A 12725-nucleotide genomic window follows, 5' to 3' on the forward strand; every position below is an offset into this window, starting at 1 on the left:
TTTATCATAAATCACAAGCTGGCTAGAATAGGACTGCAAATGAGTTATACGTTTGGCTTGGTTATTGTCAAATCAAGTTTGAGCTTGCTTTAGCTTATCTTGGTGAGCTTGTGAGCTGCTGGTTAGGTCACGAGGTTTGATTGTGATTTTGTGAGTTGAGTTTTAGTAGGTAGTTCTTATCTCAAACTCAAGCTTCCAACTCTTGCATTCGTGGAAATCAAACTCAAGTATAACAATATCGTGGTTGGGATGGTACAAATGAATGGATGGTAATAAATACTAATAAATGATACGTCATCACGTAATTAAATGATATAATCATTTATTTTATTTTCAATTTAAAATTTTTTAATTATGTAATAATATGTCAATGTTGTAATACCCCTTAGTAACCATCCTCTCCATGTCTATAAAATGTTATTATTGCCCTTAAATAAGGACCAAGGCTTCAAACTAGCCTTGAAATAATTTAATCATTATTGGAATTAGATTTGTTCGAATTAAATTTGAATAAAACTTAATTTAAGATTTAGTTTAAATCTAAAAGAATAAATTCAAAAACGACTCAAGATCAATGGATCGAGACTTGAAGCCTCGAACTACATTAGCATAATTTGATATGAGTTAGTTTAAACTTAAATATTTGTGTTCGAAGCAAGGACCATTAGTTGGATTGACAATTTAGCCCATAGTGATAAATGGCTTCTCAGGTTCATATGGATAGAATCAATGACAAACAAATACCAAGTTCATTCCCATTTAAAAAGAAAAAAAAAGCATCTAAAGTCTATCAATTATGGACGTTCTTTAAACTTTGGTCTAGTGCCTCATAGGCATCTTGAGCTTGAATTTGAGTTTGAATTGATGATTAGATTCATTTTTATAAACCAACTATGTTTGAATTGATACGAATATTTAAATTTTATTTGGTTTGAATTGAATTCAAAGTTAAATTAATTTTAAATCGATATGAACATTTGAATTGTAATTGATTTAAATTAAATTCTAAATTAAATCATTTTTTAATCAAATTTAATATCAATCTATTAATCTTGAACAATCTCTTTTAGATTCAAACCGCTTGCTAGTTCATTTTTGTTTGTGCTCAATTTGGATTGAATCAACTACTATGCACGTAAGAAGTAAAGTTTTTATAATAAGAGGAAAAATCAATTTATAAAGTAGATTTAAATGTTACAATTTAATCTTAATCAATCTCGGTGCGCCAAGGGTTAGCAACCCTTGGCAGAGCATTAGAATTTTTGGTAGAAAATTTGACTTCGAATCTTTATTACACTTGTAAAGTCTAGAGAAATTACTTATTAAAAAAAGGCAACACATGTATCCTTAGCTAATACATATGTGTTGTAATTTATATAAAAATATATATGATTATTTTTATTAATATTGATATTAATTTATATATTAATAATGATATGTTACTATTGATTAAATATGAATTTATCTTTAATTTAAAATAACTCAATCATACGATAATATAATATTATTAATATACAAATTATTATTCATTGTTAGTATATATGCTATTATTATTTTTTCTTTGTATATATTATGTTCGGTAGTCAATAAATTGAATATTTATATATAATAATATTTCACATATAAGTGATAAAAACTAACGTATACAAATAAAATAATATATAATTATATAATAAAATAATTTTAAATTAACGATAATATTAATAATTAAATAATTATGCTAAACAAATGGGTATAAAAGTAATTTCAAATGATTAATATATACCCTTTTAAATATTTAATTGAGTAATTAAATTTTGTTTTAACCTTAATTAAAATAAAATATTATCAAAATATATAATTAAATACTTAAACCTGAGTTAAATTGTAAAAAAGAAATTTCTTCGTATGCAAGTTTGAAGCTTGTTGGGTATTTTCGCTTTTGGAGTCTCCATGGCAACTATTGCAGGTGCTTATGAGCAGCAGGGAAAAAGATCAGAGAAAAATTAAAAAAAGGAAAAAAGAAAATTTCCTTTCACTCACTCTTATCAACTTTGTATAGAGAGACTCAACAATATACAAGTACAACACAAACAACCATGTCTTTGGGCTACGCAGAGAAGCTCTCTTATATAGAAGATGTGGGCAACGTTGGCATGACTGAATTCTTTGACCCACCTCAAGTTCTCCAAGAAAAAGTTAGATATATCTCTCCTTTTTCCCATTTGAGTTCTTGTTTTAGTTCATGTTTTAAATGTAGTTTTGTTTGGTTCTATAATTTTGTTGTGTTTGCAATGGTGCCTTTAATGTTACTTAGGTTTTAGAGGTTCGAACCTTGGTTGAAGTATTGCTGCAATATGGGGTTTGAGAGTTTGTTTATTTGTGTATTGAGTTGTTTGTGGAGATCTGGCATTTGGGTATCGGCGATTTCGATGATCATGACTTGGAGAAATAAGTTGGAAATTTATGACTTGTTTTGTCTTGCCATTGTCGTGTGTTGATTGGAATGATGTTGATTAATTGCATGCAAGTCAGTGGAAATGCGTATTTGGGGAAATGTGTCAACTGGAGAAATAAGTTGTGGCTGCAGAATTTTATATTGGAGTTAGTTGAGGGTGGTGTTGATTGGAGTATTGATAATCAACTTTATAGAAGTTAATGGAAATCTGTATTTAGGGAGGTTTATTGACTGAGTTATAAGTTGTAGTTGAAGAATAGCCATGGAGTGAATTGATTCTGCCTGAGACTTTGATTGTGAAAGAAATGCATTACAGGTTTGCTTGCAAGTTGTGATTTTGCATGGATGAGACCTGTGCATTGAATGGTTATGTTATTCATATATCTGCTATGGGAGTTACCTAAGTAGAGTGGTCTAGTGTCCAGTTTTAGGCTCAAATGGTTAGGTACTATGCAGCGAAATATGATGAAAATAATTATTTTTCCTAATAAAAAACGATAGGAGGACCACTATGCTTTTGTAATTAATCTGTGTATACTCAACATGCTTTTGGTTCTGCCCCAAAGGTTTTGATTTTCTGTCAAATGAAATTATATGTCATGCTCTTGTTTGTTATGCTAACCAAATTTGTTTCATGTTTGTGATGGCAGATTGAACAGCTTGCTAAATTAATTCAAAAGGTTTGAACACAATAACCTGCTTATGGTAGTGGTTATGGATATGTATCTGCTATTCCATCCCAATCAGCCTCTTTAAGTTTTTGTTTGTATTTGCAGAGTAAGCATCTAGTAGTGTTTACAGGTGCAGGAATTTCTACTTCTTGTGGTATACCTGATTTTCGAGGTCCAAAGGGAATATGGACACTACAGGTGAAAATTGTTAACTCTGTTTGCTCTTATGAATCAAATGAAGTTCTTGCTCTTTTTGAGGAAAATATATAGGGTATAATGATTTCCTCCATTTCTATATTTATAAAAGATAATGAGATAAGAAATATGTGACAATAGTGTGATGGGCCTTTACAATCAAGATCTATAATAGGTGCAATTTTTTCTTATTCCAGTTAAAGATGATGGCTACTTCTGTGTGTGTGTGTGTATAAGTATTTTTGTCAAACCTATAAGTTGATGATGAACATGCTTCACCAGTTAATTATGGTATTGATGTTGGCATTGATCGATGTGGTAACTGATGTTTGACCATGATGAAATTATCTGAAGTTTTATTCATTTCCTGCATGTTCATTGTTTTTATAGCTCTTATTATTGCTACATCTTTCATAATTTCTTATAGAAAAAGGAAGAAAAATATATATGATATAAGCAGTAACAATTACTTATCCTTAAAGATGCTTCTGAAATTATATTGTAAGTCCTCTGAATCACTGACAAGCTGTCTGCAAGTTACTGTTGATTGCATTGGCAGTGCAAATTAATTCTTACTATATTAACTTCTTTTCATGTTTTTGTTCCACTGATTTGCAAATATAGCGTGAAGGTAAACCCTTGCCTGAAGCATCCCAACCCTTCCATCGTGCAATGCCAAGCAGGACTCATATGGCTTTGGTTGAATTAGAGAAGGCAGGCATTTTAAAGTTTGTTATTAGTCAGGTATGTCTTTGTTATTCCTTTCTTTAGGCTTATGCTGCATATTTTCTACATATTGGAGGACCGATAGTATGATGATGAAGTCAGTTATTCCTTGCTGCAAACTTCATGTTATCGTTTAGGTTTTTCATTCACTTGGGAATGCATCAATCATTTATATATTGTACCACATGCCAATGAGTCATTAATTTTTCAGACTTGTACACATTTCAGCTTAGTTTTCTGATTCGGTATGTTATCATCACTTCTAAATGTTAGAACATAGATGGCCTCCATCTTCGCTCAGGAATACCGAGAGAGAAACTTGCAGAATTGCATGGGGACTCCTTTATGGAGGCTTGTCCTTCATGTGGAAAAGAGTAAGACATGATCTTATTTGAAGCATTTGTTCTAAATTTATATTTAACCATTCTTTACAAAACAAAAATAATTTTCTAAGTCCTTTTGATATTGGTCATGTTGATATCCTGGTTTTGAAAAGCAATGACTTGTTTCAATGCTTGCTGTTTCGTTGGATATTCTTCTGCTTTTCAAATTTAAAATATAATATTGTTTGAACTTTGAAGGTATCTGCGTGACTTTGAATTGGAAACAATTGGATTAAAAGAGACATCACGGCGGTGCTCTGATAAAAAATGTGGAGGAAAACTTAAGGACACAGTTCTTGACTGGGAGGTAACACTTTTTACTGTTTCTTTGTTGTATATTTTTCAAGACTGAAGGAATTATTTGTTTTTCCTGATGTGTTTTTATTTAATCTAGTCATTTCTTTCTAGCAGAATCTATATGAACTTCATTCACTGAAGGCATATTGAATGAATCTTTTTCTTTATAGTTCTCTTATAATTAAATGTAAAATGGTAGTCAAATTGTGGAGCTTTAGTTTAAATATTAAACTTTTTAGGCATGAAGGGTTTAATAAGATAAGCTTTCAATGTTAGCGAAATACTCAGGACAACAGCTGATTTATGGTCCTATTTTAAATCTTTAAAATCTTTCAAAATCAAAATAATATATGTTGAAGAGTTTTCTCTCTGTGCAGGATGCTTTGCCTCCCAAGGAGATGAATCCAGCAGAGAGTCACTGTAGAAATGCTGATGTTGTACTATGTCTCGGAACTAGGTAGTAAAGATTGCCTTATTAATAAGTTTATTATTGCAGTAATAAACTTGTAACACACTAAAGACAGATGTTGATTTTTTTCATGTACTGACTATGTATATTGTTTGCTGCGTGTTCTGCTTGATGATCATTATGTGATTACTCCATGCAGTTTGCAGATAACTCCTGCATGCAATCTGCCTCTTAAATGTCTTCGTGGTGGGGGAAAGATTGTGATTGTGAATCTTCAGGTACTTACTCTTGAATAAAACTATGTGCACTAATAATGGATATTAATTTGTGTAATAAATATGATGTGTCACTATGTGATTGGGTGATAATGAATTAGGGATAAAGTAACACATAATCACATGGTGACATGTTATTATTAGTATACAATTGGCATTCACTGCTAATGTATAGTCTTACTCTTGCTCTAAACCTAGTTTCTTTCATAACATGTCCTCTCCATACATGATGAATAGATAAATGAAAATGCTTCAAAAGTTGTTATAATTTTTCTAAGCCTGTTTGCTTTCATATCTGCTTTTTTACTAATATCCTGGTAATATTTGATTTGTGTTCAATTCAGAAAACGCCGAAGGACAAGAAAGCAAGCTTGATTATCCATGGACTTGTAGATAAGGTACTGGGATTTGAAGTTGTTAGTGCCAAGTGATTTTAATTTCTTTGTCTCCTTTCTTATTTGCCTTAATCTGCTCAAGGTTTATACTTGCCCTACTGCTAAGCTTCTTGAAAATTCATTATTATATCAATGCTAATATATTTTCATTTCTGTTTGCTATCTACCTGAAGCTTATTAGTTCGTATGTATGCATGAAGTTCTTTGACATGATTGTCTTTGGTGATGTATGATTTATTAATTTGAAAAAAACAGGTTGTAGCAGGAGTCATGGACTTGCTGAATATGCGTATTCCTCCATATATCAGGATTGATCTTTTCCAGATCACCGTAACTCAATCCTTGAGTGCAGGTGTGTTTTGCCCACGTGTACTTGATATATCAATCATCCTGTCCAATATACAATGTGTTATACATACATTATACATATACGGCCATCCACTAGATGTAATGTCCTTATTGGAGTGTGTTAGGACCTAGGGTTTTGGCACACATGTCCCAATTTTAGAGGGTTAGACTAATTATATTAAGTGTAGTTACGGTTGTAAAAAGGGGAGGAAAAAATTAGAGTTTTGGGAAGCTGATTGTGGGAAGCTTTTTAGGCTGATTTGGGAGGTTTCCGGTTCCTTTCTGCTGTTTATTCACACTTTTCCCCTTGCCAAAATCACATTTGAAACTCCACATCTTACTGCTCTGATACCAAAATGTTAGGAATCCTGCCAATATTCAATCAATCAATGGTAGACACACTCTAACACAACAACTGAAATGAAGGAAATGACTTTTTTATTAATAAAGGAATTCAATATTTACGATAAGAAAAGGACATCAATATTTAAGAATGAAATCACGTCCGTAGCAGCAGTGTTTGGATGTGAGAACTTTTCTAGACCTTGAACCATGAACCTTTGCTGGCTTCTCACATTACTCAAATGAAGGGTGCCAAGATTGATGGCAATCAGAAACTGTAGAATTTATTTGTAATGCCTAGCAATATTGGTTTGGTTTATTGCTTTCTCACATGGTTTATTAATGTGCTTTACAGATAAAAAATTTGTGAACTGGACCCTCCGGGTAGGAAGTGTGCACGGACAAAATGCCCCACTGCCATTCATCAAATCTGTGGAGGTGAATTCACTTTCAGACTGCATTCTGATTATTGTCCGTACAAATCAATGCCTGAAGTTCTTTGATATGCGTCAAGGACTTTTTTGTTTTGCCAAAATTTAGTCTGTAGTGGGCTTTTATAATCAAGCAATTACTGGCTGTAAATGCTGATTTTTCTTGTGACTGTCAACACTGGGTCACTTTTTTTTTTAAATTTTTTGTCTTGATTCCTGACCTCAATTGCCTATTCATTGTGTTGTTACTTGGGCCTGCAAATGAGGCAGGTGCGGCTCGATTATTGTTGAGCCAAGCTCAAGCTTGTTGTCGTTTGGTTTGGTGAGTTTGCAGTTTGGCTTAAATATAATATTAATAAACCTCTAAAAATTTAAAATATTACATTTACATTTTTCAAATCTTACTATTTGACTTTAAATATTGGGGATATTAATAAATGTAATTTCTTGAGTTGAGCTTGAGTCAACTATTCCTATTTCAAGGTCGATTCGAGCTTTAAATAAATGAATCGAGCCAAGTAATACTCGACCGGCTCAATTGCAGCCCTAGTTGTTAACAAGCCTAACTTTTCAACTTTCTTCTTTATCTGCTTCACAGGTTTCCTTCTCAGACAAGATTAAGTACAAAATAGCCAGTTTAGATAAGCAGCCGTTTCAGCTGAAGAGGTAACTTTAAATCCTATTATATTGCATGTGTAACTTCAGCAACATGGAAGTGTGCCCTGTTCTGCATATAGTACAAAAAAATATCTAAGTTGAGTTTTATGAACCTGGTTAAAGTGTATGAAGAAGACATGGTTGATTTCATGTGAGTGCATGATAATTTATTTCAACCTAAGAATCTTGAGCATATGGAATTGAAATACTACTTTCTTCACTTTGCTTTCCCAGTTAGGACGAGTGTCTTGGATGCCCTGGCATTCAAGTTATTCAAACTTACCCTCTCATTCTTTATGTATCAGGAGAACTATTACAACTGAGCTGTTCGACATCGTGTTGAAACTCAATTTCAGTGATGGGGTTGGTCGTCCATACACCCAAATCACTATCCCTTTCAATTTTAAGGTGAGAAGAGCCATCACTCTGCTCATTAATTAATCAATTATTTGCCTATATTGGTTTAGTCCTCCGTTATTCTTTGGCTAATCTTGATGCAATAAATCAGTACAGTATTTGGAATAACATGTTGCCATTTTTGCAGCTTTCAGCAAAGAGCTTCGAACCTGACAAAGAGGTGATATTCCAAAAGCTAAGAGAGATGGCAATGCAAGAATTTCACAGTGGGCAGAATTTGCCTATTGAGAGGAAGGTTTTTTCATCCCCCAAAAGTGAGGCCACTGTCTATGCCATCGTTACTAACATCAAACGTTTTGAAACTCATCCTGGCGATCTGAAGTGGCAAAAAGAGAGTGTGAACGGTATCAAAACATCCGGGAAAAGATCAAACAGTCGTAAGCGGAAATCACATCCATAGACAATGAAGGCTAGCTAGGGATTAGAGGCTTGTACATATTTTACTCTTCATTGGAATTACCGAAACTCAGAGGTCACAACATATTTTGCTGAGTGAATTTTGTTAGATGTTACACTCAGTTTCCCCAGGCAGATTATGAATACATTAGTTCTTCATATGGCAGGCTTTTCTCTCTATGTACATTTTATATATATATATTCTGCTACATATATATATATATATATATATATATATATATATATATGTAGCAGAAGGTTTTTTTTTTATATTTTTAAATTGACAGTAGAGGAGCAATTCTATAAATTGCTAGTATAGTAAGGTCTATCAGTTCTTTCACTAGTAATAAGGGATTTTATTTTATTTTTATTAATCATTTCAGAGACTTTAGGAACAATTTGTTTAAGAATCAAACGTTAGGGAGTTGATTTCTTTGAACTCTTTTTTCAATCGTAGTGCTCAATCAACATTGTTGAATTAAGTAGGACGGAAATCACTCTACACCCCCTAATGTTTATTAAAACATCAGTTGGAAGGTAATTGCTACACTTTTAAACAATTAAATCCACTAATAACGTGACATGTCAATTTTTTTATATTTTTTTATTATATTTATACATTGAATATTATACAATGAGGAGAATGTCCATATTTTCTTTTCACCTTAAAAGAGAAAAAAAAAATATATATTCAATAGTAAAATATACAACTGAATTTGATTGAAGTCAAGTCTGAACAAAGTCAAATTTAAGATTAATTTGAATCCAAAGAGATTAGTTCAAAATTGATGAACTAATGTTTGAACTTAGTTCGAAAACAATTTAACTTTACATTTTGATCCGAGTTGGCTCAAATTTAACATATATTTGAAAACGAGCACACAATCTTTGATTCAAACTTAGTTGGTTCAATTCCCACATATTGGATCAAATCCAGCTTAGTGAATGACCTAAATAATCTAAGCATATGAGAACAAGGCTGCATTTCTTTTATATTAAAATTTAGGAAACTAAAGTCTATATCAAGCGCATTGAGGAGAAAATTTTCTGCTTATACCAAACTAACAGAATACGGAAGCTTAGATACATTCAAATGGTGTTCATGAATGTCCAGAATAGGAGCCAGCCAAAACCAATTTCAAAATAAGTTGCCAGATCTTAAATTGCTATGAAGAAGATAGAGATAGTGAAGGTACAATGTGAGACTCAGGCCAAAAATGCGGCTGAGACCACATAGTTCAATAGAATAGCTTTGAACTCAGGCCACTGAACTCCTACAGTCTCTTCTATTGCTGAATTACAAACTAACCACAATACAATCAAGGAAAAACAATGAAAGAATCAAACAATCAAATTTAAATTTTGCATAACTAAACAATGAATGCTACCTCTATCAAGTTTATTAATCTGACCAGCGATCATCTTCATCAGAAATGATGTCGTCTAGTTTCAGTGACACTTCCCTGGAGAATGTGAGACTTGGCTTCATCTTAGGCACCATTACTGGTGCTGCCTCATTGTTCAAGATCTGAAGGACTCTTCGCATTGAAGGCCTCTCGGTGCTATCTGGGTTTGCGCAACCTAGCCCTAGAAGTAACAGCTTCTTCATTTCTTCCTCGTTAAACTCCCCATTCAATCTTTTGTCAGCTGCTTCAATGATCCTTCCTTCAGCATGCAATCCCCATACCCAGTCAACCAAATTCACCATTTTGTAACTATCTCCATCCCTCTCTATTGGCCTCCTCCCACAAGCCACTTCAAGTACAACCACACCATAGCTAAAAACATCAGTCATATCAGTTGCTTTCCCATACTGAAGATACTCCGGCGCAAGGTACCCCATCGTGCCTGCTGTCAGCGTCGAAACTGGACTTTTATCATGATCCATCAGCCTTGCCAAACCAAAATCACCGAGCCTTGCATTGAAGTTTCCATCTAGCATCACATTGCTAGCTTTTATGTCTCTATGAATGACTTGCTGCTCACATTCTTGATGCAAGTAATTGAGAGCAGAAGCCAATCCAACCACAATGTTAATTCTATAATCCCAACTCAATAACACTCCATGGCCAGGTTCTTGATATAGCACCTTATCAAGGCTACCATTTGACATGAACTCATAAACAAGTAACAATTCACCCTTCTCAGAGCACCAACCAAGGAGCTGAACCAAATTTTTATGCCTCAAGCAAGCTATAATGGATAATTCAGCAAGGAATTCAGTTTTACCTTCATGGGAATGCTTTGATCTCTTCACTGCAGCTATGGAACCTGTAGAGACAAAGAAGGCCTTGTAAACATTCCCAAATGAACCACGGCCTAAGATTCTACTTGAGTGAAACCCTCTTGTTGCTGAATGCAACTCTTTGTAACTAAACTCTTTTGGTCCCGGCACAAGTTCTGCTTTCAGGCAAGTTCCTTGTCTCATGCCTCTCCATTTCTTGGCAACAATGTAACCAAAAACTGCAAGAACTACCAAAAACAAGGCTGGACCAGCAATTCCAAGACCTAAACCAATCTTATTGTGATGTTTACTAGAAGAATTTGATATAGGCAGATTACCAACTGTATTTACTGAATTATCAGACACATTGTGAGGATGAGATCGCGGTCTCACTGGCAGGAACCCAGAAGTTTTGAAACTCCAATTCTGAATCAAGTGAAGCTCAGTACTGCCTTCTGTTGAAGCAGAGAACCCCACATACATAACGTCCTTTAGGTACTCAGAGAGGTCAATATCCACACTTAACACCGGCTTTTCAGGCTTCAAAATCGAATAATTCATGAAAACTCGCAAGACCCTCAAATCATTCTTGTAATCAATCCAAACTGTAATGGAATTCCCACTCTTTAAATCAAGCCCTTGCAACCGTGGATCAGCAGTCTTGATTGAATTAAGGCTATCAATATCCAAACCAACATGGTGGTCATTTGGATCATTAAAATGAGCATCAAGCCTGGTATCAAACTCAATAGCCACAAATCTATTCTTAGTCAATTGTGAAGAATTCACCAGGCCAAGATACCCTCCAGGGCTGCCAAGAATCTGATCATCAGGAGAAATAAAAAAGGCTAAGCCATCACCATATGAACTGGGGTTAATATTATTGATAGAAAAAGTAAACTTTGTGTTGAAAGAAGCTGTGGTGTTGGTTTCTTGATCGAAAAATGGAACTGGGTTGTTGTACACAACAGTGCCTGCACTAGAAGAAGGCACACCAACCGCTCTTGTGAGACCAATTACGCCATTGCGGAGATAGGCGTCACCGAGTAGCGTGAGATTTCGGAGATTCAGCGAAGGGAAATTGAAGCTCACATTATTGGCCAAGACAAGATTAAAGCTTAAGAAGTTGAGAAAGAAGAATAATAACACGAAGAAATCAAGAAACTTTCTTGCAGGCATTGAGTTTGTAGGGTGGTGCTTTAGTTTCTTTTTCCTCGATCTAGTTGAAATTTGATGACTGGAAACGATGAAGAAGATGTAAAATCACAAGGGTTTAGATTTTTATTTTTTCTTGGAAGAGGAGTGTTTGAAAGGTGGGAAAATGGAGTCTCAAAGTTTGTGGGGGTTGTTTTAGTGGCTTCCTTTTCAAGAAAGTTGAGATTTTGATGAGAGGAGATGATGAAGAAGATGCAAAAACAAAAGGGTTTAGATTTTTTTTTTCCCCCCCTTTGGAGAGAGAAGTGTTTGGAAGGTGGGAAAATGGAAATGGGGTTTAAACGTTAGTTGATGATGAGGTTGAAGAAAAGAAAATTAACTAGAAGGGCCTGCAACGGTTATCAAGAAAATTGGGATGTGAAACGACGACGTTTAAGGGGTGGAAGCATGTAGCGTTTTGTATTTGTCGGGTGGACTGGCCATTTGGTCAAGGATCAGATGTGGTGGGCCACATGGAGAACTTTTTCAGAACACAAATTCAAAAATGACCGTTTTATGTCTTGTGTTTGTGCGTTTTTCTCTTTTTAATAATGTTGCAATAAAGGCACATTCATACACCCCTACTACCTAACAAAGAGCATTGCGAGCTATGTTATAGGCACCTCAAATTTGAGATAAGGTTGCTCTTATTCGATATAATTAATTTAATTTTAAATATGGTAATTTAATTTAAGTAGAATTTTTTTAATATTTTATTATATAATTAAATATTATTTTATTTTAAATTTAAAATAATTTAATTATATAATTACACATTAACTATATAATTAAATTTATAAAAAATAAAAGTGTAATATTATTTCTTTATTATTAAAATATAATTCAATTCATATGACAATTGATTAGACATAATATTATTAGAGTTAAATTAAAAGATTTCAAATAATTTATTTATGATTATATTTTA

General features: G+C 33.6%; 2 protein-coding genes across 2 annotated transcripts; one reads left to right on the forward strand and one right to left on the reverse strand.

Annotated features, from left to right (window-relative positions):
* Window positions 1–1902: 1902 nt before the first annotated feature.
* On the forward strand, window positions 1903–8538 carry LOC123201819 (NAD-dependent protein deacetylase SRT1-like). The gene is made up of 14 exons (XM_044617383.1): window positions 1903–2177; window positions 3088–3117; window positions 3214–3306; window positions 3928–4047; window positions 4303–4403; window positions 4611–4719; window positions 5087–5166; window positions 5318–5396; window positions 5738–5791; window positions 6044–6140; window positions 6834–6916; window positions 7508–7575; window positions 7872–7974; window positions 8111–8538. Exons 1-14 carry the CDS (start codon window positions 2079–2081, stop codon window positions 8381–8383), a joined length of 1389 nt encoding a protein of 462 aa, XP_044473318.1. The 5' UTR covers window positions 1903–2078; the 3' UTR covers window positions 8384–8538.
* A 977-nt stretch (window positions 8539–9515) lies between these two features.
* LOC123201821 (probable L-type lectin-domain containing receptor kinase S.7) lies at window positions 9516–12123 on the reverse strand. Its single transcript, XM_044617384.1, has one exon. The coding sequence runs from the start codon at window positions 11780–11782 to the stop codon at window positions 9782–9784; it is 2001 nt and encodes a 666-aa protein (XP_044473319.1). The 5' UTR covers window positions 11783–12123; the 3' UTR covers window positions 9516–9781.
* Between the last annotated feature and the right edge of the window lie 602 nt (window positions 12124–12725).

Source organism: Mangifera indica, chromosome 18 (genome assembly GCF_011075055.1).
Source record: "Mangifera indica cultivar Alphonso chromosome 18, CATAS_Mindica_2.1, whole genome shotgun sequence".
Lineage (NCBI taxonomy): Eukaryota > Viridiplantae > Streptophyta > Magnoliopsida > Sapindales > Anacardiaceae > Mangifera > Mangifera indica.

Coding starts and splice junctions, on each gene's coding strand:
- LOC123201819 (XM_044617383.1), top strand. CDS start 2,079: ATGTCTTTGGGCTACGCAGAGAAGCTCTCTTATATAGAAGATGTGGGC. Junction 3,118..3,213: donor TTGCTAAATTAATTCAAAAG/GTTTGAACACAA, acceptor TTGTATTTGCAG/AGTAAGCATCTAGTAGTGTT. Junction 4,720..5,086: donor ACACAGTTCTTGACTGGGAG/GTAACACTTTTT, acceptor CTCTCTGTGCAG/GATGCTTTGCCTCCCAAGGA.
- LOC123201821 (XM_044617384.1), bottom strand. CDS start 11,782: ATGCCTGCAAGAAAGTTTCTTGATTTCTTCGTGTTATTATTCTTCTTT.